We start from the raw sequence: 26,011 nt of genomic DNA on the forward strand, positions 1-26,011 counted from the left end.
TACCACAGGGATATAGGAAAAAAAAAACCCAGATATAAGCTAAAGAGCAAGAGAGGAATTACCTTATTGAGCTAATATTTTAAAAGGTCATCCAACAACCTCTTTTGCTTGCAGAACGAAGCAAAGTCAGTCAGATTTTGCTCTGCTTGGCTTAAAGGTTTCTCAGTATTTGTAAGTTCTCCACATAACCAGACACAAAGATTAGAGGAAACAGTTTTAATTATGCTTGTATAAGTATGAAAGTGTACTGTTGATTTAGAAGGAGTTAGAAAAATGCACAAAGTGTACATCTACATTGGAATAAGAAATCAAATGTAATAAAACCTATATCTGAGGTTTTTGTTTTGCAAGGAATGTTTTCAGTATCTAAGTAAACTTTGGAGCTGAAACGGTAATCCAAAAGTAGTGCCTCGCACGGATCAGATTATTCTTCTTTGCCAAACAGATCATCCAGAAGAGGTAAGTATTTGATCTTTTTCACAGGAAGGTATGGTGGTTGTTCGCCCCACTCGTCTTCATTCTGAAATTAGTAACCCAGAGAATATCTTAGAATATAATATTGAAAACAAGAAAAATTAAAAGCTAGTCAACATAAGATCGAATGAGCTGCTTCATTTCCACTTACAAATCTGTGAAAAAGTGGACCTTTATGTAGCATATCCTCTTAAAAGATTACTATGTGCACATTTTTATCAGTCTTGCAGAATACTTCATTAAAAATATTTTCTATAATTAGCCCTTTTTCAGATATTTTCCAAATAAATAATGCTATATTTTCTTCACTAAACCACTTATACTTGCAAGTCTTGTAAGTCATCTATGTCTCAACACCAAAAATCATAGAAAATAATGACACAGAGGGAAAGATTTTAAAAGTCAGCTAAACAAGCACAACTCTGCTGCTAAAATCTATCTGTCACTGTAGCCCCAAAATATTGCTTTTAATTCATGGTAAGTCACAAACAGAATGACAATTGGATTCTAAAGTTGAACAAGATTTAAATCCCTTCCTTTCTCTGATTATTTCCATTCCATACTGATCTCTTCATTAAAATATTCTTGTATTGTACCAAAGATAGCCTAGATATTGCAGCTAACTAAAAAAATAAGAAAGTCAACAAAACTCCGTAAACTATACTGGTACCAATCTGGACACAGTTCATAAAAAATAGTGCTATATATCAGTACGACAGTTACAGCAAGGCTTTGGAGCTGATGAGGAACTGATTATCCCAGCATGATGATGACTGATTATAATTTCTAGTGATGCTCTTTCTCCCTTTTTGATTTCAGCTGTAACTCTCGTCCCATAACTCCATGTGCCTTTCTCAACTGGGGCTCTTGGGCATAGGCCACTCCTGCCTTCTTCGTACCCAAACAAAATCTCATCTCTTATGCTGATCAGAACAAACGTTTCACCACAAATGTCCACTTCAACCTCCTGCTTGTTTCACAAGCATGTTTCCTCCACACCTTCAACTTGTGAAGGCTGCCTCTTGGTTCCTCGGCCACTTGCACCCCACCTTCACCCCATGGGAGCCATCTCCTTCCCTCACCTTCCAAAATATCAGGTCATGCTCAATGGCTAGATAAGCCATCCTGTGAGGGGAAAAAAATGGCCAAACACGTTCAACAGCAAGGGGATCTGTGCCCCTGCTTCTTTCACCCTTGCTTTTTGGTATAGAGCTTAGCACAATCTCCAAGGTAAATATCTGCCAGGCACAGGCTCTGACCCTCTTTTTCTGTGGTACCAAGGCTCATGAGGCCTCTTATCCTGGTGCAATCTCCTGAGAGCAGTCACTGTTTAAATATTGAGTTATAACTTAAGCACAGAATTCTTTGGTGAAAACAAAGAATACCCACTGAACAAAACCTAATGCACACTTTGAACCACAAGACTGCTGTATAAAATGCATGGAAGGCCTTTGATTTTATCTGTACAAGATGGAAAAATTCTTCTCAATGACAAAGGGAAAAATAAACCACCATGGAAAGCAGAGCAAACCAGCAGCATTGGGCTCTTGTTAGACATCACCAACAGTTTGAGATACTGCAGAAGAAGCTGGTGAACCAAGTAAGAGAGAAGAGTCAGGATAACAGCACAGTACTTGAGGAATATTGGTTTAAATGATGTCACCGCTGAACCTGAATTTAAAGGAACGCTATGTTTCTAAACGGTGTGAATGCCGAATCAAACACATTGTGTACAAGCATAACAACACATTGGCTGGGCCAGAACAACAAAACTACGTGTTGGCAGAAGGGCTTCAGATTTATCTGTTACAAAGTTGCTAAATATCAGCATAATTGCCTTAAGCACTATCTATTTTAAAATGTTCCATTCAGCACAAGAGGGCAAGATCAATCTCTGCAGTTTGCTGATACCATATTGTTATTTACCCTAACTAACAGCCTGGTGGAGATGTACAAAGCAGATCCACCAACACTGCTCTTCCTGCACACCCACCAGTGATGTGGTGTATCATGTACAAGTTTCTATGGAGCTGTAAAAAGTATATCACTATTTTCTGCAGTGTCAGTGGAGTTTAAAGTATTTCCTGACTACCTCAGCAAGCAATCAGATTGTTTGACATGTGACAATGATATTTGTGGGTGAAGTGGTATTCACACCCATTGTTCATGGACCAATACTTCTCTTTTTTTTTTTTGCCTTCTAGAAAAATGTCACAGAGATGTGACACCTGTTAGGCACAGGGGTGTTACAGGGCTCCTTGTCCCTGTTTGTCTTCTCTGCTTCCTTCCAAATCTCCCAGAAAAAATTAATTACTTGAAGAAAACATGCACAAATATGCAAATATGAAAACTGTTGTGGTCTCCCTTGGATAAGGCACTTATGTTAAAGTTGGACAAATTATATCAATGTACTGTACTGTTCCTTTGCTGGGATGCACTGGTTTTACCTTGGGAAGAACCTTTATTGTCTGGAAAGCAGGGATTTGATTCTCTCTCCAGTTCAGCCCATCCACAAACTTTTTATAATCCACTTGCTTATGATCATGTTCAAACCTAAGCAGAATAACCATAAGATGACTCAAGGTTAAAGGAATTTTTTTTTTAAAAAGTCGTGTCATGTTGTCTACAGCATACTAATACATTACCTTGAGGATAATAATTTTTTACTCCTTTATTACCAAACACTAGCAGGGGTACAGAAAAACACTACGAAACTGCCAGGACTTCTATACCATACATTCTACTCCATATTCTTGCACATTATTGTTTCTCATAGTAGAATTTAACTTCTTTAATGTTTATTACATTTCAACTCATTTCATTTTACTTTTGATGCATTGCCCAACCTTTTCCAGCACTGGGATCTCACAATTGTGATGAATTGGGATGACCAGTGTACAGTTTCTTTATGTAGAAAACAAACAGGTAGAATGATGCAAGAGAGCTGTGCTATAACATAAGTGATCTACTCTATATGGCTTCTACAATCATTTCCTGAAAATAAGCAACCCTCCAAAAATGCTGTTTGGACACACCTTGGGATCACTGTACAATTGACAAACACAGCTCTCTAACCTATCAAATAATAGCCAGAATTAAGTCACAAGCCTTGTCATTTTGTTGTTGTTTTATGGCATTGTTCTTTATTTCTGTGGAATAAATATATATTTGTGTCAGTTATGAGGGTCCCCTAAATGCATGAAGACACATATGCTGCCAGCTACGGTCTACAGACACATGTGGAACATGCTATCTCCCTCAAATTTCTAAAATCATTACCCTGCATTAATAAACCTCTTGGGAGCAGATTTGTAAGCTACATCATCCTAAATCATCTGCCATTGATTTGGATGAAGCAGCTTCAGAAAAAAAGTCCTCAATTCAGCAAAACACTTCGGTGATCCACGCACTTGGGGACCACTGTTTTTCAGTGGGACTAGTCACATGCTCAAAAGATATCCACGAGTTGACGCTACCATGCAAATCATTCTTGAAATGGGCAACTTAACTGCTCTGCTATAAATACTGTCCTAGTAGTTTCTGTGAATGATATCTGTCTCACCTAAGACTACTTGCATACAAAAGGGACCTGTTTTAGGCATATAAGCACACCCTGGACGTGTCTGTGCTTCACTGGGGTCCACGGAGAGATGCATACAACTAGCGAGACTCAATACCTGTTCTTTGGTGGGAAACATCAGGTTAAACAATTCTGCCCTGTCATCTGGTCACACAAATACTACTGCACAGGAGCAAGATGATCTCGAGGAAACAAGTCTTCCAGAAAACCATTTTATCTTCTTCTTTAAGAAATAGCACTGCACAAAACATGGGCCTCAAAACCCTTCAATCACTGCAGAGGGTTCTGGTAAAAATTAAGTGTGAAGGTACTTTAAGGGAGAATTTACAGCACAAACTTGGAAAACAATACTGAAGAAGAGGAGAAATAAATCTAGTGACAAAAATAATCTGCAATAAACTGCAACTCATCCTCTCCTCCTCCTCCCCCCACATCTTTCTTTTAATAGTCAGCAGGAGAGATAATAATAAAATATACTGAGAGCCATAAACAGAGATGCTAGCGATAAACTGGGATGTTAAGTACAGTGAGTTATGCTGAAGATGAAAGCAAAGTCAGAAAAGAATGCTACTGTTACTAGTATTGAAGAGGAGCCTGAAACATTGCCATGAGAAACCCTCCTATGATGGCCTGCTTCTTTATTAGAGCTCACACGCAAGTTAACATTTTCATAAAGCCTTACTTTTGGGGAATATATCCGATATACAAGAATATTGTCATTCCCACTTCTAGGGAGTTCTTGTTTGTTCCAGACTTTTGCAGGTGGCAATTGGGAAAAGAAAGGAGTTTTGCATTAGAAGTAACAAGAAAATAAAAAAGCTTATACCTCTTGGAAAAAAAACTATGGCACACAGATTTTGAATTTCAGAACTATCATGACTATTTTTTTCTTTCACTATATATGCATTTATCTTTTGCTTGTTGTGGAAAGTCAAAGGATTAAGTTTACTGCCAAGATGCAGAGCTGCATAAGCAGGATTTTTAAAGAAGTAGTGAAGGTGTGTAACTACTTAAACTTTATGTTGAAGCAATGAAGTCAAGAAGAGCATTGCTTCTGCTTTCAACACACATTAACGAGGAGAAAAGACTTTTGATGTGACAGTACTAGCAAACTGAGATGACAACATGGACATGAAGTTAACTATAACCAAACGTTTTAACGTGGGCAGAGGAAAAGGGATTTCTAAAACTCGTATTTAAATAGCTACAGAAAGCAGCTTAAAATATTACTCCAGGATAATCCAGAAAGAAGAAAAGATCTACTCTTTAGATCTCTTTCCAGCTATGACTTATAGTATCAATCTACTAAAAGCACACACTTTCAATTTGGCACAGAGCATTCAGATGGACTGAGGAGATGTTATCAATTTGTGCATTATTAGGACAGAGATGCCATACATTTCAGTGGCTGGAGTTAATATGACTGAAGCTGACCGTGCTCTCCAGGAAAGGAAATTAGATTTGTCTTATCAAAAAGATGCAACAAAGATCTCTTGAAACCATGTTTCTCTTCAGGTTTGGCCTATGACTTCACCAATGCATCTGGTTTTAGACTATGAAAGTCACTCCCCTATCCCTATTGTAGTTTGCAGACTTCTTTTTATCTTTGAAATTACACAAATAATCACACATTTCCGTTTCTAAAAATATATATTCATAATGAAATACTCCAGATGTGTGAAAAATCTGGTTAAATCTAATTATGGCCATTCCTGAGGATGTTTTGGTGAGTAAAGGCTACTTACAAATATTTTTTCTTTCCCATCAAGAAATCTGTAACCCAAACATTTATGTAAAAAGTTCATGTACATGTAGAGTTTTTAAAATTCCTTAGTTTTTGATAACATTAAGAAGTTGATCTGATAATAAGAGAGGAGAAGCATCATGCTAGTCCCTAGGTAACACAGGTATACACCTGAATTGTCGTAAACTGCTCGTAAGGGAAGAGGTAAAACAGCAAGCACAGACAAATCCATGCAGCTGATCACTATGAATTAAGTAATTGTGTATACATTTATTTATGCATGAGTTCCTCAGCATACTGAATAACAGCAATAATTTCTTATAAGAGATCCAAATATTAGTGCTAGAGAGTCTTTTCATCACAAGTGGCACAGGGAGTCTCTGGCATCAAAGGCAACAAGCAGAAGACAGAGCGCAGGAGAAAGATCTTGTGACCATTTCCAAATTTGCTCCTGCTACCAGGACACTTGCTGTAGCAGGAAAAGAGGGTTTGCTTCCTGAAAGAAACAGGTCAGCCCCCAAAAAACCTTACAGGTAGGTAACTAGGTAAAAAAATTATTACCCAGTCGCAAACCAGGGAAAAGCTGAGCAGGCAGGAATGGCCAGGCCTGGCCTATTAGTCACTTGTGAACTGGGATGACCGTGTAGGAGCCGCATTGCTGTCGGGCACGGCTACCTCAGACACTGGGGATTCACTTTTTCAACATAACAAGCCCCCCTCTCCAGAGTCAACAGTCTCAGCCTGGTACTGTGGAGAGGCGAAGAACTACACAGCCGCTTTTACCAGAAATTAAAATAAATATTTTTAAAAATAGGACATATGCTTGCAATCAACATATAACACTTCTCAACTTGTCATGTTTTTTCTTCTCTCCATTTTTTTTCTTTCCTTATCTGCCAGCTGTTTATATACCCTCTGGGGAAGGACTGCATCTTTTTAAGTCCTTGTTAGCATACAATTAGCATTGCAGTAAATAAAAATAACAGAAAAACAAACCTAAATTCATTACTTAAGCACTTTAGCAACATTTATTTATTAAACAAACTATAATTGTTCATTATGCCTGCATAAATTTAAAGAAATGTTTATAATGACTATTGTGGTTTTCTGGCAGAAACAATGTACCATCTGCATTGCTTAATACATTGTGATTAGAAGTCTGTATTGCCCTGTGATTAAAAGCTGAGAAAATGCTGATGGAGAAAGGAAATATGTTTTAATCAGCCAGCTCAGGTAAACTGGAAAAATGGACACATTGTCGGGTACCTAAATCCTACTATTTCACCATCCTGCAATTAAAAAGGGTCTTATGAAACCTCAGGCTTTGTGCTAATTCTCTCTGCACTCTGTGGAAACTGAATGGTCTTTGGGTACAGTAAACAAAGTCTTGGGTCATCTGGAGGTGACCACAAAATTAGACAATAACTTCTAGTCCCATCCCTTGCTTTTAATAACTGACAGATAATTGCAGTATAATTTACAACTGTAAATAATAAATACTTTTAGAGTACTACCTTTCGAAATGGAGAAACAGAGCCATTAAGTCCTAGAAAAAATCTTTGCCACCTAATCTTGGATAGCAAAGCTGAATAAACATATAGTTTCAGTCTTCAACTATTATCTGATCACATTGTCTAGCATGTTTTATAGCTGAATAGGGTCCAGCTAGTGCATTAGCTATATATACTGATTTTGTGGGAATCAATCCAGCAACTTTTATTGTACCACTTTCTTCCTTCATAAATACAGAAACAAACCAGAGGAACACCACCACCACTTGATTAAGAAGCATCGGTGGACACAAAATTAAACAGTTTCTTATCCAAAAAAAAAACCTAACTAGGGAATGAATATTGTTGACAAACTTTGCCCACACTGAATTGCATATTTTCCAGGAGCAAGACTGTTCTTCACTAACAATAAACCTGCCTGTTTTCTGATTCTTCAGTCTTGAAGAAAACTACAGGAAGCGAGAGGAAAGGAAAAGTCTAAATCTCATTCAGCCAACTCCAGTCTTTGATTTCCAGATTACTGGAAATTAACTCCTATTAAATAGACTTTAAAAAAATCTTGCCCTGACTCTGCAACAATAAACTTCCCAAGCAACACCAGCTGCCCACATTATTAAGAATGTGACAACTTTCCTTCTTACCTGCAGCACAGTGACTCACCCCATGAACTGCCATCTTTTGAAGCAGCTGGCAGTGTAACTCAGACCTGGCATGACACATAGCACTCCATCATGTGAAGTACTTCTCGCACCGATTTCTGAGGCCCAGCTGCACACCATTTACCCTTCTCCTACAGAAATCTACAAAACAGGCGGACCACCGCCCCTTTAGAGACAAAGGGAAATGGATGGTAATTTAGAAATCCATCTCTTATACAGGCTGAGGAGATAACTCTTCCATTGCCTGCAGAAAGAACCTACAGCAGCTGAATCCTAACTCAGCTGTCATGGGTACCTGGCTAAAGCTGGATGAAATCCAATCCTTAGTCTCCTTGTCTTCTAAGCTTATCTCTAATTTTTATTATCGTGTACTGGGCTTTCTCTTTTTAACTGCCTACACTGAGACTCTTAAGGAGAGAAGGGGTTCATTTTACAAAAGCTTTCCCTGGTATAAATTCACAAACAATAAACATGTCTCTGGAGCCCATGATGTGTCAGGCTTGCCTGTTTTTCATCAGCATTGAGTCAGTACATGAAGGAAAACCTCCAGTCCCTTGTCTGTGCATCTATTCAATTTCAGCTTTTATGAAGTGAAACTATGAGAACTCCTTGCCTAATACAGGACGTCAACTGTCCTCCAACACGTTTTGCATTGGGCAGCTTAGTGGGAGTTCTAAAAAATGAGCTTTAGATTAATGCTAAAATTCAGACATGCTTCTGATGACTAATGCTTGTAACCTGTCAGAAGTGATGAACAGCAAATTGCCAAAGTCATCTATCTGGCTACTGCAGGGAACTATTCTGAAAGTTTTTGGTCTGGAAACAAGGGCTTTGTGAAAAATAGCCCCCCAGGCTTCCTAAAATAGTCTCGTTGATACTGATTTAAGTAGGAAGTCTTGATTGCAGTACAAAGATGCTGTATTAAAAGAGATTCCACATTTCTGCCTGACAAGAGTCTTTTCATTATTTGATAAATCCAGATGCTTAGTTTGCAATTCCTCCTGAAATCAAGAAGCATTTCTACCTGAAAGCATCTAAACATGACAGAAGACAAGACCTGCTCCTGCTTTTAACACAGTATGAAGGAACAGACCAAACATTTAAGGATTTCCCACAAGGAAAGAGACCAAAGAGCATGCATTTAAACCTATTACCAGAAAATTTGGCCATGAAAACCAAACTCAACATGACATGAGTGTTCAAAACACCACAGGTTACTCTGAACTCTAGCCTTTAATACAAGTGCACTGAATATTAGTTCTTTTCACCTTTTCCCATTAATACAGGTAGCCAAGCAAATAGTCTCAAAACACTTAAATGTGCTATAGAAAAATACCAAAACTTAAAACTCACATAATGTGCTTTCATATCATTATTTTTTACCTTACATATACACAGGAACAGCTAACGCAAAACAAAAAAAAAATCTAATTGATAATTATAAGTATTGGTAGCTGATTCCCGTAAGACTAGTTCCACAGAATTCTGTCAAAACCCAGATGATCTACCATGCCAGATAAAATGAAGTTGCTAAGATGGATGCACCTCAGTTTATTATAAGTATTCTGTAAATAGGAAAGTCCGCATGTGGACAGGGACAAAATCAGCATCATCGAATTATTGATATTATATAAATGACAAATTCTTAGGAACTGCATCAGCAGTAGATATTTAGCATGGATTTGCACCCGTGCATGCAGGTCATACTATCTGCCCTTAACTTACATGGTCAGTAAAGGTTGCAGATCGTCATCAGCCAGCGGCAACTTAAAGGACTTGCAAACAGTCCTGCACGTCTCATGGGGCAGCACTCCACATCTACACAAACAAAAAGACAGGCGGAGAAGTGTACATTAGGTATTTTCCAGATTTATTTGAAGTGAATGTTGCTGTGAATAGGAAAACACCTGAGGAATATTGGGCTAGAGGTAAAGAAAACAAGGTTTTATGAAATTTTGCCATAACAAAGCTGAGAAACTTGAAATGCACATGGTGGCGTACCTCCCCGACAGTGAGGTCCTTAATGATTCTCTGTGATTCTTTATCTGTGACTTCAGAGAACAAAAGGGGTAAATGAGTCATATAAAGAATCAGTTACAAATCCTTTCTTTCTTCTCTTAAATCACTATTATCCCCCTTTGATTTAAAATACTGTGTTGGCCTGTGAACGGGCATCTGATTATCTCATAGAATGTTCAGTACAGCAGCTATAATTAAAAGTCCACAAACAAAATGAAAAAGACACAAAAAAAATCTATCCTTTTCTTGTCTAATGTCAAGTGCTGAGAGAGGGTTAACATTACAAATAATATTCTTCGGCCACAATATATCATTTTCTCAGCAACAAACAGAAAGTAGGTAGGTTTACAAGCAGACCTTCACAAATAACAACTTAGGATAAATAGAGGAAACTTACTTTTCACGGTCGTTGTATGTAAGCACTGCAGACAGTTGTTCAAAATTGTCAAAGTTCTTTTTCTTTAGTTTTTCTTGAGCCACTGCAAGGAGGTAGTGGAGGTCTATTTCATATTCATCTCTCACACCATAATAGTGCCCAAGGGTAATAATTTCATGTTCCGAAAATGCTCCACCAGTGATACTGACAATCAAATTTCTGTTCACAAGAACAACAGCTTACATTAGTTTTAAGTAAACTAGTTAAAACCAGTTAATAATCACTAAATTTCAGGGGGGGGAAAGGATTAAAATGCACTTGTTAAAAAATGTTGTGTTTAGATCTTTAAAGAATGTATCCACTTATATTTGAAATCCAGATCCATTTAAGCAGGTATAATGGAAATTATCTGAATTCTTAAATTTTTGCAGGATGTCCGCATTTTGTCATTAGTTGGCTATACCTACAAAAATACTTAATAATAATGATTGAAGTCTTTTACCTGGAGATGCCATATTGGCATGGAATATTAGCAGAGATTAATTTTGTCACTGCATTTACCCAACGAGACAGTCAATTAGTAAGATATGACCCTCTTTTGTTCCTAATTTGCATTCTGCAGCACATGATTAATTAGCTGTAAACACAAAGTATCCACAATAACAGTTGCATAAAAAAGAGAGAGAGAATTAACAACAGCAAAGGAGAAGTGGGGCAGAAGATCCCAGTAGAGAACAGATAAATCAAGTGTCAAGCCACACTTCAGGAAGCATTGTGAAAGAAGGGAAACAGAAATTGGTCACAGAGAGAGGGCAGAAAATCACAAGCCCTGCTGGCAAGAATGGAAGGCAGAAGGCAGCAGCAAGACCAGTTTATGCTTGGACACGGTCAGCACAGAATCAAATGCCATGCAGGGAAGAGCCTGAGATGCACTCTTCCACGATTGCTTGTGCTGCTCAGACAAATCAGCCCAATCCAAGGAAATGTTCCTGAGATCCGTCTGATGGGTCAGTGCTGGCACTGAATAACTACTCATTCTCGTTAATATCAAGAATTTGTTACTTGTATTAGAGCTGGAGTGATTCCTGGGCAAGCTCCTGAAGGCACTTGTAGTATATCAGCAAATGGACACAGGCTTTGAAGCTTAAGAAGTAGGACTAGTAATTAAAGTTCAGAACAATCTCCCTTTGCTTTATGTTGTTGGTGGAGGGGAGGAGAAGGACTAATTTTAAAGACTACATTGTCTTTGCAGTAGGGACTTTGCTGCCTTCGATGATTACAGCGTTCTTCATATGTCCTGGATGTTGACAGAACATCAGCGAGGAAAAACAACAGTAGCAAGGTACATAAGGAAACCTAGGAGACTTCCTGCTCTCCTGGAACAAACTGGCCTGGACCATAGGTTACCTCAGCTGTTACAAGGCCTCTCATCAAACCCGAATTAGTGTAACTACAGTGATATTATCATCACAAATGTCTGCCTCTGGTGAACTCAACAAAGGCCTATGGGCCTCAGTCAAAATTAGATTAATTATATATAATACTTGTGGATAAAGTGCACTAAGAATAAACTTCACCATAATTGCTGATGCAATTAGAGCTGTACATTGTGGTACCCTCGAGGGTACTGCATCACTGTGATTATATATCGATCTTCGAAAACAAGCGGAACAAATTATTAGTGACGTGCCAACTTCTGACACAAGACTCAAACTTCTGGCTGGAGAATAGTTAAGACCTTGAATGCATCTGATAATGGGTCTCTTAACATCCACATGTGAACTGAAAGCAGAGAAACTTAGTACCCTTCGAAACAGCAAATTTTTATCAATAATTTTTCACTTGCTTCCTCTCAGAGGCTTGTGCAGTCCTGTTCAAATGAAGGTATCTCTTCAGAGAACATGACTGTGCTTACACAGCTATTCAAAAAAAGGATGCTAAATACTGTATGGTGTCCACCTTGATTCAATTGCTAGTTTTTTTCATCATAAATAAATCAGAAAGATCCTGTATTTGCAATGGCAGGAGATAAATATAAAGAGAAGACAAGTTGTTGACAGTAGCAAACCTTATTTGAGATTATGCAAACTCAATGACCAAAACTTGGTCCACCTACCAATTTATCATTCTCTTGTCATTACTACTATTCCAATTACTGAATATTATTATTTATATTGTAGCAGCACTTAGAGATCCAGTCAAAACTGGAGTATCTTTCCTGAAGCCTGCAGTAATGCTACTGCAAACCCAAGGAAGAGGACAATACTGCCTGAGAAGCCTGGCACTCTAAACGCTTGGGCTGGCAAAACTGAATGGCACGTAGGTAACATTACCTATCTGAGTATTTCCACAAGCTGGATTTCCACACATGGCACCAATTTTTCCAGTGTCAGGATTTTAAAGTTCTTTTATTTTCTCAAACCAGTCAGTGACAATCAAGGCAACAAAACTGCCAGATAAAATTATTATCTCACTTGGGAATTAAGGAATATTCTAGTGGTTGCTAGGGACTAATGAATGAGACCCAAGATTCACAAACAGAATTACATCTAAGCTTCTCCTGACAAAAACAAGCTGCAACAATTGTTCTCACATCTTAGTTATCTTTCGGTTTACTTTTTTCTTTTTTCTTTTTTTTTTGTTCTAGAAGAATAAGACAGATTGCAATCTGTATTTGGTAGGCAAAGAATAAATAATAATTAACTGCTTAAGAGAGCTGTTTCTGAAGCTGAATTGAAGATAGGCATCTTTGTTAAGCCCACGTGGTTCTTTGTCTCTAATAGCAAACAGTCTTGCCAGTAGCTTACGAGAAAACCAGACTGGATAGAAACATGTGATGCACAGGCATCTAAGTTTTAGGGGGTTTTTTTCTTCCCTTTTTAACAAAGCTTTCAATAGTTTTAACAAGAGCTTAGGGGATAGCTTCAGTGTACACCATGTATTTATTTCTTGAATCACGTGCCATAGATTTGGGTTCTGAAAGTAGTTGAAGTAAATTGCATAATAACAATTCTGCTTTGCTACATCATACTTTTAAGTGTATTTTTAAATGCAGCTCGTATAAAATTACATAGGTAGAATCAAAGAAATCTGAACAGCCAAATTCATAGCACAGTAAAGCTTTAGCTGTATTTAAGATAAGAGTATTATCATGCTGGTTGAAGCTGTCACACAGATAATTGCCTGTACTAAAAAGAATGATTTGTAGTCAGTTATAATGAAAAAATGCCACAACAGATTAAAAATAAGTAGTGATGTACCTAAGAAAATACAAAACCAAAAGAAAAATACATATTCTATTCATAGAAAAATAACTTTGACTTTTCATAGATGCAAAGAAGTGCTCTTGCCTTCAGCATTAGAAGTGGGGAGTTTTGTTCTAAAATACTGTACACAGATTAAAAAAAAAAAGAAAGAAAAGAGAGCTTTTGGATTATTGGATATCATATAAGTGAACAGGAGCAAAATCTACTATCACTATGAAGCACAAAAGTTAAATGTTTCTTTGAGGCAAATTCTTCCTCTGGCAACGCCAATGCTTCCTGTCAGACCCCCCCAGTCCCACAGCAGGAGAGACATGGATGACTGGTAGGTGTTGGCCCAGGTGAGCACAGAGGCCAAGAAAGCATTTACTGCACAGATTCTGCTGCTTTCTCTCATGCTCAGGGCAAGGGCTACCGCATTTTTGTTGCTGAAACCGAGTGCCTCATTGCTATATAACTAGACCCATGGCACAGAACAGCACGACCCTAAATTAAATAGCTGGGCTGTACACAGCTGAACAGAATATGACTGTGATTAAATTTACACTCAACTGAGCCTCTCCTTGATAAAATAAAAATTCTTCCCTGCATTCTAGAACTGTGCTCCACCAATTTTGTCATGCAAATGTTGCAAAACTTTGACCTGCTCTTAGTGCGTGTAAGAAGATAAAGTTTTATAGAATATTACTTCATAATTTGAATTAAAACCGTAATAATTTTATTTTAAACAGTTATTGTGCATATAAATTAAAACTCTTTTCCAAATGCTATAAATTTTCCCCAGATATACATTAACTTCCAATTTTCTCCCCTTCTTACTCTGGTAATAACATTTTCCCTCTCCTCTTACTGCAATTAACAATTCAAAATCTTGCTTCTGTTGAGTAAAATATCTGAGTCCAGAAATATTTTGACCAAAAGCTTCCAATAACTGTAGCCTCTTTTAGTTTAAATCCTACATTTTACTTTTTCATTTCTGAATACCAGCTTGTCTTAATTTCTCACTACTTTCACTCTGAATTGCTGGAAGAACCTTCTGCTGATCTACATATCTTCTGATATGCTTCAGAAGCAATTTCTGCCTTGGTGAGCATTCCTGTAGGGATGACATTCTACACAATATATATCTATCTATATGATTTAGTTATTATGACAGTGCCTAAATATGTATTTCCACTGTGAAAACCAAAAGCTTCTAGGTAAAATCTCCTCCCCTGTTCTACATCATTAACTTTACCAGTACCCAACACAGTTCATATGCTCAAGTACTCTGGCTGTAGAGATAAACTGAAATCAGCTTCCATTTCAGCATGATTTCCTCTTTCAAGTATCTATAGAATCATAGAATCGTAAAATAATTTTGGTTGGGAGAAACTCTCAAGATCACAGAGTCCAACCGTTAACCTAACACAGAGCACTAAACCATGTCCCTAAGAGCCTCATCTACAGCTTTTAAACACCTCCAGGGATGGTGACTCCACCACATCCCTGGGCAGCCTGTTCCAGTGCCTGACAACCCTTTCAATGAGGAAATTTATCCCAATATCCAATCTGAACCTTCCGTGGTGCAACTTGAGGCCATGTCCTGAAATCAGCTTCCATTTCAGCACGATTTCCTCTTTCAAGTATCTACACATTTGCTCATTGCCATATCTGGATCATTGCCAGAATCCAGGTTTCTGCTACTCTTATCTATGCTGAAATTACTACCCAAGTATTAATTATTGCTCTCACTACTGCTTTCCAGTCTTTTTTAAAGATGCTTACCACTCCATCCTATAATTTCAATACATTTGGTTGTGTGAAGACTATCAATGACCCCAAACCCAAATAACACCATTTTCAGGAGGCAACTCAATCATTCTTTCTTGAATTTCAAAACTACTAATTAATTTGTTTGACTCTCAGGATGGACTTTTCTTTATCTTTCAGTGTATATATTACTGCTGACATGACTTTCTTCACACCACCATGTGCCAGCTCCATAAAAAGCAGGTAGTTGTGCTTTTCAGCTTACTTTAAACTATCACATTTCTCTTTTTTCCTGGAGCATGGATTCACTTTCTTTCTCACACAGTCTCCAAGTAAATGCAAAACAAATGTATGCCATTTGTCAGCTTACACGTGCAGAAAGCATCAGGAAACAGTCATGCTCTATACATTTTTGGGGAATGTGCCTTCATTAAATCTCAAAAACCAAAACCCACTGTCTTACCTGAAAGGGTCATACTCAATCAACTTGGTATGCTCAGGGTCAGCAGCTGCAAACACCTGTCTGATTTCTCGAGAACAAGGTTCAGCTATGTCTTTCAGTTTCTTGAGGATGACACCAACGTCAGCCATGGGGAACTTAACAAAGGAAAGCAAGACATCGGTTAGAGAGAAAGGCACTTTGCAACCAACTATGCATGCCCCAGGAAGAGTTGTCAAGATGCAGGCCAATGTTGAACTGCTAAGCAGCTAAGTACTACTAGTTTCTTCATTGTCTCACTTCAAATGCATAAATCAGCACTGTGTTAAGTTTGGAGGGAAGCTTACTACTGAAAAAAAATGCTTCGTACTGAGAATAAAAAAAAATGAAACAAAAATCATCAGATCATGCACTCTCAGAAAGATTATTCCAGCTACATAAAAAGGCATCCACTTTTACTTCAAACACTGAGTTGTTAAAGCAGAAGCAGAAACATTTAAAGTACAGTTCTAACAACTTGGTCCTCACTTTATGTCGGTGCATCTCACTTAATTCTCAATTAATAAAATTCACCATGTTAAAACTAATCTTTTCAACATTGGCTCTGATGAACTGTTGAACAGATATTCATATTACACTGAGTATGCTGTTTTACATACTCAGAATTAGGAGATTGAAAATTTGTTAGGAAACAATTGTTCCTATCATGTAAGAAGAATGCTTATTTCTGTAAATATAGGCCATTAAAATAAACTCAAATTTAGATAAACAGAACTGGAACACTTAAGCTTCCACCCTACATTCATATTGTTGTGTTAGAGCTCTAGCAAAGATTTTTTTGCTCCACTCATTTTTAAGACAAAACATCTATGTATTTAGTCGTTAAATAGGGATTGAGTCCAACCATGAATATCTGATATGCGCGCACATCTGCCATGCTCTACCTAACCTATAAAGTGTAATGAACTGTCCAAAAATAGTTTTTTACCATTTCTTCCAGTAAGCAACGTTGTTTTAACTAGCAATTATTTGAAATTTGGTATGACTGGTATTAAGGACCTAATCACAGCAAAGATTAGGCCTCACTCTCAGTTATGCTGAAGTCTGTCTACAGCATTGTATCCATTCAAGGGATCTAGAAAAGGGTATTTAAAGTCCCTAAGACACTGCCAGAGCAGTATAAAGTGATCCAAGTTTACAAAATACCTCAGAGGTTGCAGGTAACATGCTCAGATTTAGAGAAAACAGTTGCTGCATGCGCCAAAACTGCTCCGGGTACAACCTTGGCATGCGATGCCATGCAAGGCATAGAGTGTGGAGCAGCTGCACCAGCAATCAAAAAGTTTGAGAGACAGCAACTTTCTCAATCCCCTCCCTAAGCTGTTATTGTTTGAGCTGTAAGCACACACCTTTGTTGAAAAAGCAAGAAGCAGAAATCGCAAACTGACAGGACAGAAGGAATCAGTCAGCAGAGTATTTAAAGATGGACAAAGTGTTCTGTCTATTAAAAAACCTGCCTTCTCTACATTATCAAAGTAGTTATTTTTACATCTTTTTTCTAAACTACATATTGCAAACACCTACATAGACATCAAGTATCCAGGCAGCATGGCAATAACTCTTTACCTGCTTTCCCCCATTCTCATGCAATTGCTGACATGCTAGTAGTCACAAATCTAGTTTTGTTTGATTGTCTTGCTTAAGTCAGAGGTTATTATGTGGAATTCAATGGAAGTAAAACCAACCTCCATGTTCGTGCTGCAGAAGAGTACAAAGTTTGAACAATTGAGACTGTTTAAAAGACGATGCATTCATTTCCAAGGAGGCACAGTGATGCCTTCTTTGAAAGAGTTCTCCTCAAACCTGGATAATACTAGCAGGACTGTGCACAACACACATGCTCTGCTTTGCAAGCAGACATTCTAAATGCATCTCTTTTCCTCAAATTGGATAAGAAACTAAAAGTGACGAAAAGTTTTGAGAATTAGATCATTAAAGTTACTTTCAGCACAGGTAGCAATCAAAATTACAAGACTCGATGTTTCTCCCCCCATAACTTAAAAACAATACAATAAATACCATTTTGAAACAGAAAAGTAAAACTTTCCAAATATCTCACATGGTGTCAAACAAATGTTTCAATGATGGCAAAATCAATTCCCACCTGCACTATGATGACCAATTAAAATTTCAACTAAATAAACATATGCCTATAGAAATGTGGTCGAAATGTGGTCAAAATGCATTTTCCATCTGGATTTCTTTCACCAGTTTTCAGAAAAAATACTGATGCATTCTACTGAAAGAAAACCTTTGTCTATTCAGAAGGAAATTTTATTTTCTAATTTTAGAAATAACTGACAAATAGTAATCTTAAAATTGTTTCCCCTTCTTCAAACCATCTTCTCTCTTCTCTAACAATTGCTGAAGTTCTTGTGATTTGAGTATGAAAACCCCTGATGCCCTGAGGCAAACAGGGTTTGTCCTTACTTCTGGAGCTCTATTCAAAGGATGTGAATAAACCATCTATCACTAGGAGAATAAACCTTTTTTTCTAACAGCTGTTTAAAGTGATAGCTGTGCAAAGAACATTTCAAAATTCACTTTAGTAAGTTTTTAGTGTTGCTTCTTCCCATTTTGCAGATTTTATTTTGATAATATACAACCATTCAGTCTGGAAAACCAAAATCTCATCTGTTTGATCCAAGATAATCAATGCAAAACAGCTCTTCCAAAGAACACTTACAATCTGATGATGCGCTCTGCATTTTGGAGAACAGCTTTGGTTTTGGTTCTACTCGGAGGAGAAACAGTCCAGCAGTAAGAAAACATAATGTATATAGCTTTGTATTTTACTGCTTAAAGCATTTAGCAGTCATAGCATTTCACATCAACACGAATTTTGCAGACCTTTCTCACTATTCCAGGGAAGGCAGGTGGTGCTAACTCCACGTTAATTTACAAAGAAATCACACCGTTCTGCTATTTCCATTTGACTGAGAACAGCATATGTGGCCCAAAGGCAGGGGCAGGGGCAGGTTGCTTCTACCTCTGCCTCAGCAGCACGATGGCATCAAGACTCGCAGTCCCCAAGGCTGTGCCAGGCCTCCTGGCGTCTTGGGAGTCCTGCAGGTTCACTCACTTTGGTGAGCCAGCAGACAGGGAACAACTAAAACCTGCACTAAGAACCTCCTCCCTTCTCCACCCACAAAAGAAGGGCAGACAACAGTATCTCGTAGTATCTTCTGGGTATTTTCTCCAGGGGTACTCTCAACAAGCCTAAGCAAAAGGGTAGGTCTGGGAAAGGTCTGCCGAAGGCACAGTTCATGCCGCCACCTCATCATGAGCTATGAAGCATATGCACGACCCCAAAGTCCCCAGAGCACAGCCCAGTCCAAAGGCTGATGTTCAAGATCACATTGCGACAAAGCAACAATCCAGAAGAAGGACTGGGATGCAGAAATGCCTTGGCTTGTGGGCTGATGCTTTCTTAAGATCAGTCTCAGAGTGACTGGGTCAGAGTTGCATATAACAGGAATTTCCAAGTATATCAGTGTCCATTTATTCAAATATTGCAGCACAAACTTCACCATAAACAAACAAAAAAAAAAAATCAACATTTCTTACCAAACCAACATAAAATCCCACAAAACGCTCTGCAACTTCCCTACAGTTCTCCATCCCTGCATTGCTCCTTTTTTGACCTCTGTGACAATTGCTATAGGACAGCGAATTACCTCCTATTGGATAAATGTCTGGCTTTGGCAAATGAGGGCTTCTTTATCAGCCATTTGTGTAATGACTGGTAGCATTAAGTATACATCAGAAGAGGCACCCCAGCTCTCTATTGTTGCTCTCCCCGCTGAAGGCAACACCAAAAGACAGTGAAGCTCAGTACAAACTGTAAGCTTGAATTACTGACTGTGATATGAATTTCTAATATTACAAGAGAAACATTTTGGCAGATAAATATGCATGAATCCTCAAAAATGAAATCAGGGAATAAAGCAGCCTCATCGGTAAGGCTCTAAATTGGATGTGCCCCCATTTTGAGCACTGTGCACTGCTCCAGCCTCCACATCTCACAGTGGCCTTGCAAGAACAGACTAAAAAGAGCAAGACTCTTATCTGGATAGGATTAGGCTGAGGGGAAAAAACACGTGGGATTTACAAAATTATGAAAGTAGTGTATAAGCCCCAGAACACTAGAAGTGGCACTGAAACTAGTAGGAGGTGGGTTTAAAACAGATAAAAGATGTTTACTTCTTTTATCATATATTCTTTTGCAAAGCAGGCAGTAAACTTTTCAACTTGCTGCCACAGAAATCTGTGGAAGCGGACAGTATCTGTAGGTTCAACAAGGCTTGCATCAATTCAGGGACAAAAGGTCCACAAACAGTCTCAAGAATGAATAGGCATGGCTATACCTTCTCACAACCCCTAATACAATAAGAGTGGATGCTGAGAAAGTAGAAGAGGAACGGACAGTAAAGAGTGACCAGGCTTGCATGCGCTCCCTACCTAGCATCTCCTAAACCCATTGCTACACAGAGAGCACTGAGCTGTGAACTTTGGGTGAAGAAACTAGGTATAAATAATTCTGAAAAATATATACATATGATACAGTACTTAAAGGTAATAGAAAATAACAAGAGCTGCTTCACCTCATTTGCATGCTTCTCCATGTAGTTGAATGTGTACTCATCAGCACCCACCAAAAGAAAGTTGTGACCATGGAAACAAACTTCAGCTCCAACAAACAGATCCTGAGCCTTGAAGTATTCAGATGGCTCACTCTTAAGGAGCTCCTGCCCAGGCTTCTTAATGCGACCTCTTTCCAAGAACTTCCCACCAAGTATCCCTATGGGAAAAGAATTGTAAATAATTAATTGTGGCTTTACTTGGGGAAAAAAAAAACCTGATGAAAGAAAACCCAAAAAACAGCCTGAACCAGCTGGTTTGTATTTAAACATCAGTTTTCATCCTTGAGTTTCCTGTCTCATAATAGTCTCCCCTTCCCCCTCATTACTAACAAAGAACTGTCTCTGCCAGTGTCCACAGCAACAGTTACATTGTGCATATTGTGTGACATGTCTCATTTGAATGCCTGCCCAATACCTTCCCTTTTTCTCTTTTCTTTAAAATGGGACAGAAATGTGTCTCTTCAAATAGTTCCCATAACCCTGTCGCCAGCCTTGAGACCAACCCTTAAGAAACGTTGAGATGCAAAATGTAAGATGCAGGCAATTATCCTTGAACTGTTAAAGCAAAAAAAGAAAAGAAAAAATCACAACTTAAGACAACACACTTCTACAAAGATAATGAATTCTAGTGCACTATAAATCTAACTTGTTTTTAAGGGCTTTTGAATGTTAAAAAAAAACAAAAAAACAACAACAACAAAAAACCACACACACCACAGGAGAGACTGACACTGTCTTCCAAATACTGTTCTGCCAATGCAATTTAATTGCAATCTGTTATTTCCTTTGTGAGCTGGGTATGTCACATCATTTCTTTTCACATTATAATGATTTTATTCATGCCACTGGAAACTGCATGCAGTGCTCAAGGGTATGTGAGATACTAAAAGGAACATTTCGCGTTCCAGTAATATCTTCTGGTGCACCAGAAGTTTGCCTTCCATATACCAGGCTTTCTAGAAAACATTCTGTCACATGTTTGGTTTCATCAGGATATGTGCCCTACAACAATTCTGGAGTGCCTGGGGTTCATTCCTGTTTATATTTGAGCTTCCGAGCCAAAAGTCAAAAAGCATACTTTAGTAACATTTAATTATGTCTTACACATTATGTAGAGATGCAAGTCAAATAAAAGGCTGAAGAACAGTGTAGTAAAATGCCCTTTATAGTCAAAATTATAAATGAATGTGAAACCCAAACTACTTAGTAAACCAGAATTTGGATCAGATGTCTGTCTTAATTGCTTTGCTAGCACCATAAAAGCAAAAGACAAAAAACACACTATGGTAATGGTCAGGTCTAGCTGGAATAAAAAAATGATTCAAATCACTAACTCAACTCTAATCTTAACACACTATTTTTCACCTAGCTATTAAAACAAACATGAAATTTTAGGCAACTATTTGTAATATTTAAAGAGAATGGGTCACTGCAGGATTGGAATTTCACTCGTCTCTGTATTTCCCTGCAACTGGGCACTTAGATTGGAAATTTACCTTAATACCTCTGTCCCATAATTGGTTTTAAGTGTTACAAGCTAGTACATTTCACACAGTATAAAGAAAAGCAACAAAAAATGTCTCATTGGAGATTTTACACTGAAACCTGATGAGATATTTTGATGGAAATCTACAAGAGCCAGGCTCAAACCACAAAATAAACACCACAACCAAAGACCCTCTTCCATTAAGATCAGATCAGACTTTGCAGGTGTTTGTACAGCTGTTGGCTTGGTCTTACACCAAGTAAAAAGGGAGTTGTGATCTCCTATATCGGGAGCCAAAGTTCTCATTCTTTGACCCCCCATCACAACAAGTGCTTCAAGACGTCCAGCTCTGTACATTTCATAGTGTTTAATAGTGTTACTAATTTTCCTGCTTGACTAACCTGATCTCCTTCTACAACAAGGTGACCCACTTAGTGGATGAGGGAAAGGCTGTGGATGTTGTGTACTTAGACTTCAGTAAAGCCTTTGACACTGTTTCCCACAGCATTCTCCTGGAGAAACTGGCTGCTCATGGCCTGCACTGTCATATGCTTCTCTGGTTAATAAACTAACTGGATTGATGGGCTGGAATAGTTGTGGTGAATGAAGTCAAATCCAGTTGGTGGCCGGTCACGAGTGGTGTTCCCCAGGGCTCAGTATTGGGGCAAGTTCTGTTTAATCTCTTTATCAATGATCTGGATGAGAGGATTGAGTGCACCCTCAGTAAGTCTGCAGATGACACCAAGTTGGGTGGGAGTGTTGATCTGCTGGAGGGTAGGAAAGCCATACAGAGGGATCTGGACCAGCTGGATCGCTGGGCTGAGGCCAGCTGTATGAGGTTCATCAAGGCCAAGTGCTGGGTCCTGCACTTGGGTCACAACAACCCCAGGCAGCGCTACAGGCTTGGGAAAAGTGGCTGGAAAGATGTCTGGCAGAAAGGGATCTGGGGGTGTTGACTGACAGCTAGCTGAATATGAGCCAGCAGTGTGCCCAGGTGGCCAAAAAGGCCAACAGCATCCTGGCTTGCATCAGAAATAGTGAAGCCAGCAGGACTAGAGAAGCGATTGTCCCACTGTACTCGGCACTGGTGAGGACCCACCTTGAATCCTGTGTTCAGTTTTGGGCCCCTCATCATAAGAAGGACATCGAGGTGCTGGAGAGAGTGCAGAGGAGGGTGACGAGGCTGGTGAGGGGTCTGGAGCACAAGTCTGATGAGGAGCAGCTGAGGGAACTGGGGCTGTTTGGCCTGGAGAAAAGGAGGCTGAGGGGAGACCTGATCGCTGTCTACAACTACCTGAAAGGAGGTTGTAGCATGGAGGGTGTTGGTCTCTTCTCCCAAGTAAAAAGCAATAGGACAAGAGGAAATGGCCTTGAGTTGTGCCAGGGGAGGTTTAAATTGGATATCAGGAAAAATTTATTCACAGAAAGGGTTGTCAGGCACTGGAACAGGCTGCCCAGGAAAGTGGTGGAGCCACTATCCCTGAAGGTGTTTAAAAGACATAGATGAGGTTCTTAGGGACATGGTTTAGTTGTGGACTTGGCAGTGTTAGGTTAATGGTTGGAATCGATAATCTTAAAGGTCCTTTCCAACCTAAATGATTCTATGATAGTAGTGTGAAGTACTTCTCTGCAACCTTCAGGTTGCTGGATTGAGAAATGTAACAGCAACTTTATTACTTCCATCTTAGGACTGAGATTCGGAACATTTTTACTTGCTAATTTGTATCAATTCATGCAAATAAAAAGGCAAAAATAGCCCTTTAAACCTGCACACAAAAGGGATGGTCATGTTGTCATTTTGGGAGCCATTTACTGTTTTAACTCATCCCCTCTTTAAGATGTGCTCAACCTTACTCTTCTCACACTCCATCCACTTCAACACTTTTTCTTCTCACACACAAATGTTCTTTTCACTCCCATTTTGCATGCCTTGCTCCTTTTTCCTAGCCACTCCTATCTGACCTCTGCAAAGCTTTATTCTTAACCTCAAAGAAACCCATTCACTTTTCCTTCAGACATGACTAAAATCACAGAATCACAGAATGTTAGGGATTGGAAGGGACTTCCAATCCCCCCGTCGGAGCAGGAACACCTATATGAGGTTACACAGGAATGTGTCCAGGTGGGTTTTGAATGTCTCCAGAGAAGGAGACTCCACAATCCCCCTGGGCAGCCTGTTCCAGTGTTCTGTCACCCTCACGGTGAAGAAGTCTCTTCTCATATTGAAGTGGAACCTCCTGTGCTCCAGTTTGCACCTATTGCCCCTTGTCCTATCATTGGTTGTCACTGAGAAGAGCCTGGCTCCATCCTCGTGCCACTCACCCTTTACATATTTATAAACATTAATGAGGTCACCCCTCAGTCTCCTCCAAGCTAAAGAGACCCAGCTCCCTCAGCCTTTCCTCATAAGGGAGATGCTCCACTCCCTTAATCATCTTTGTGGCCCTGCGCTGGACTCTCTCCAGCAGTTCCCTGTCCTTCTTGAACTGAGGGGCCCAGACCTGGACACAATATTCCAGATGAGGTCTCACCAGGGCAGAGTAGAGGGGAAGGAGAACCTCTCTCGACCTACTAACCACCCCCCTTCTAATACACCCCAGGATGCCATTGGCCTTCTTGGCCACAAGGGCACAGTGCTGGCTCATGGTCATCCTGCTGTCCACCAGGACCCCCAGGTCCCTTTCCCCTACACTGCTCTCCAAAAGGTCAGTCCCCAACTTATACTGGAACCTGGGTTTTTTCCTGCCCAGATGCAAGACTCTACACTTGCCCTTGTTATATTTCATTACATTTCTCCCCGCTCAACTCTCCAGCCTGTCCAGGTCTCGCTGGATGGCAGCACGGCCCTCTGGCGTGTCAGCCACTCCTCCCAGCTTGGTGTCACCAGCAAACTTGCTGATAGTACACTCTATTCCCTCATCCAAGTCATTGATGAATATATGGAACAATACTGGTCCCAGTACTGACCCTTGAGGCACTCCACTAGATACAGGCCTCCAACTAGACTCTGCCCCATTGACCACAACCCTCTGGCTTCTTTCCTTCAGCCAGTTCACAGTCCACCTCACTTCCCAATCATCCATACCACACTTCCTCAGTTTAGCTGCAAGGATGCTGTGGGAGACTGTCAAATGCTTTACTAAAGTCAAGGCAGACCACATCCACCGCTCTGCCATCATCTATCCACCTCATTATGTCTTCATAAAAGGCTATGAGGTTGGTCAAGCACAACTGCCCCTTGGTGAAGCCATGTTGACTGCCTTTAATGACCCTCTTATCCTTGATATGCCTTGAGATGGCACCAAGGATAAGGTGTTCCATCACCTTTCCAGAGAGGGAGGTGCGGCTGACACAGTTACCTGGGTCCTCCTTCTTGTCCTTTTTGAAGACTGGAGTAACATTTACTTTCCTCTAGTCCTCAGGCACCTCTCCCATTCCCCACAACTTAGCAAAGATGATGGAGAGTGGTCCAGCAATGACTTCAGCCAGCTCCCTCAGCACCCTTGGGTGCATCCCATCAGGATCCATGGATTTATGGATGTCTGGATTGCTTAACTGGTCCTTAACCCAGTCCTCATCAATGAAGGCAAACTCCTCCATTGCCCTGACTTCCTCTGGGGCCTCAGGGCAGAATGAGGGAGGGATAGAGAGAGAGAAGGGGAGAAGCAACAAAAGGAGGAAGGTGGAGACAAAGAATATTCTACAGTCCCAGGCCTCTTCCCAACTACTGCTCTACCTCCCCCCCAACCCTACTTCTTATCCTGTCTCTTCAAAGCTGTTCTCACTAAACTCTCCAATGGCCAGTTCTCAGCCACATCCTTCCACTTAATCTTTCTACCACCTCTGAAAGTCAGCTACTCCACCCACTTCAACATCTTAAGAAAATTAAAAAGTCATTTCCTTGCCTTTCATATGCATCTTAAAGCATTTCTTATTGTTTGTATGCAAACTTGCCCATTTATTGTTTCACATTTTGCTTGACTAGCAATGTTCAATGCACTCCCA

General features: G+C 39.5%; 1 protein-coding gene across 2 annotated transcripts in view; it reads right to left on the reverse strand.

Annotated features, from left to right (window-relative positions):
* Positions 1–328: 328 nt before the first annotated feature.
* Positions 329–26,011, reverse strand: part of EFHC2 (EF-hand domain containing 2) — a 66,856-nt gene continuing 41,173 nt past the window's right edge. For both annotated transcript variants that reach the window (XM_065653016.1, XM_065653007.1), the window contains exons 11-16: positions 20,482–20,678; positions 15,842–15,975; positions 10,385–10,582; positions 9,694–9,786; positions 2,922–3,027; positions 329–520 (exon numbers count right to left, since the gene is read on the reverse strand). In XM_065653016.1, coding sequence (XP_065509088.1) covers positions 425–520; positions 2,922–3,027; positions 9,694–9,786; positions 10,385–10,582; positions 15,842–15,975; positions 20,482–20,678 — 824 coding nt within the window. In that variant the 3' untranslated portion in view covers positions 329–424. The remainder of the gene's footprint in view (positions 521–2,921; positions 3,028–9,693; positions 9,787–10,384; positions 10,583–15,841; positions 15,976–20,481; positions 20,679–26,011) is intronic.

Source organism: Caloenas nicobarica, chromosome 1, assembly GCF_036013445.1.
Source record: "Caloenas nicobarica isolate bCalNic1 chromosome 1, bCalNic1.hap1, whole genome shotgun sequence".
NCBI lineage: Eukaryota > Metazoa > Chordata > Aves > Columbiformes > Columbidae > Caloenas > Caloenas nicobarica.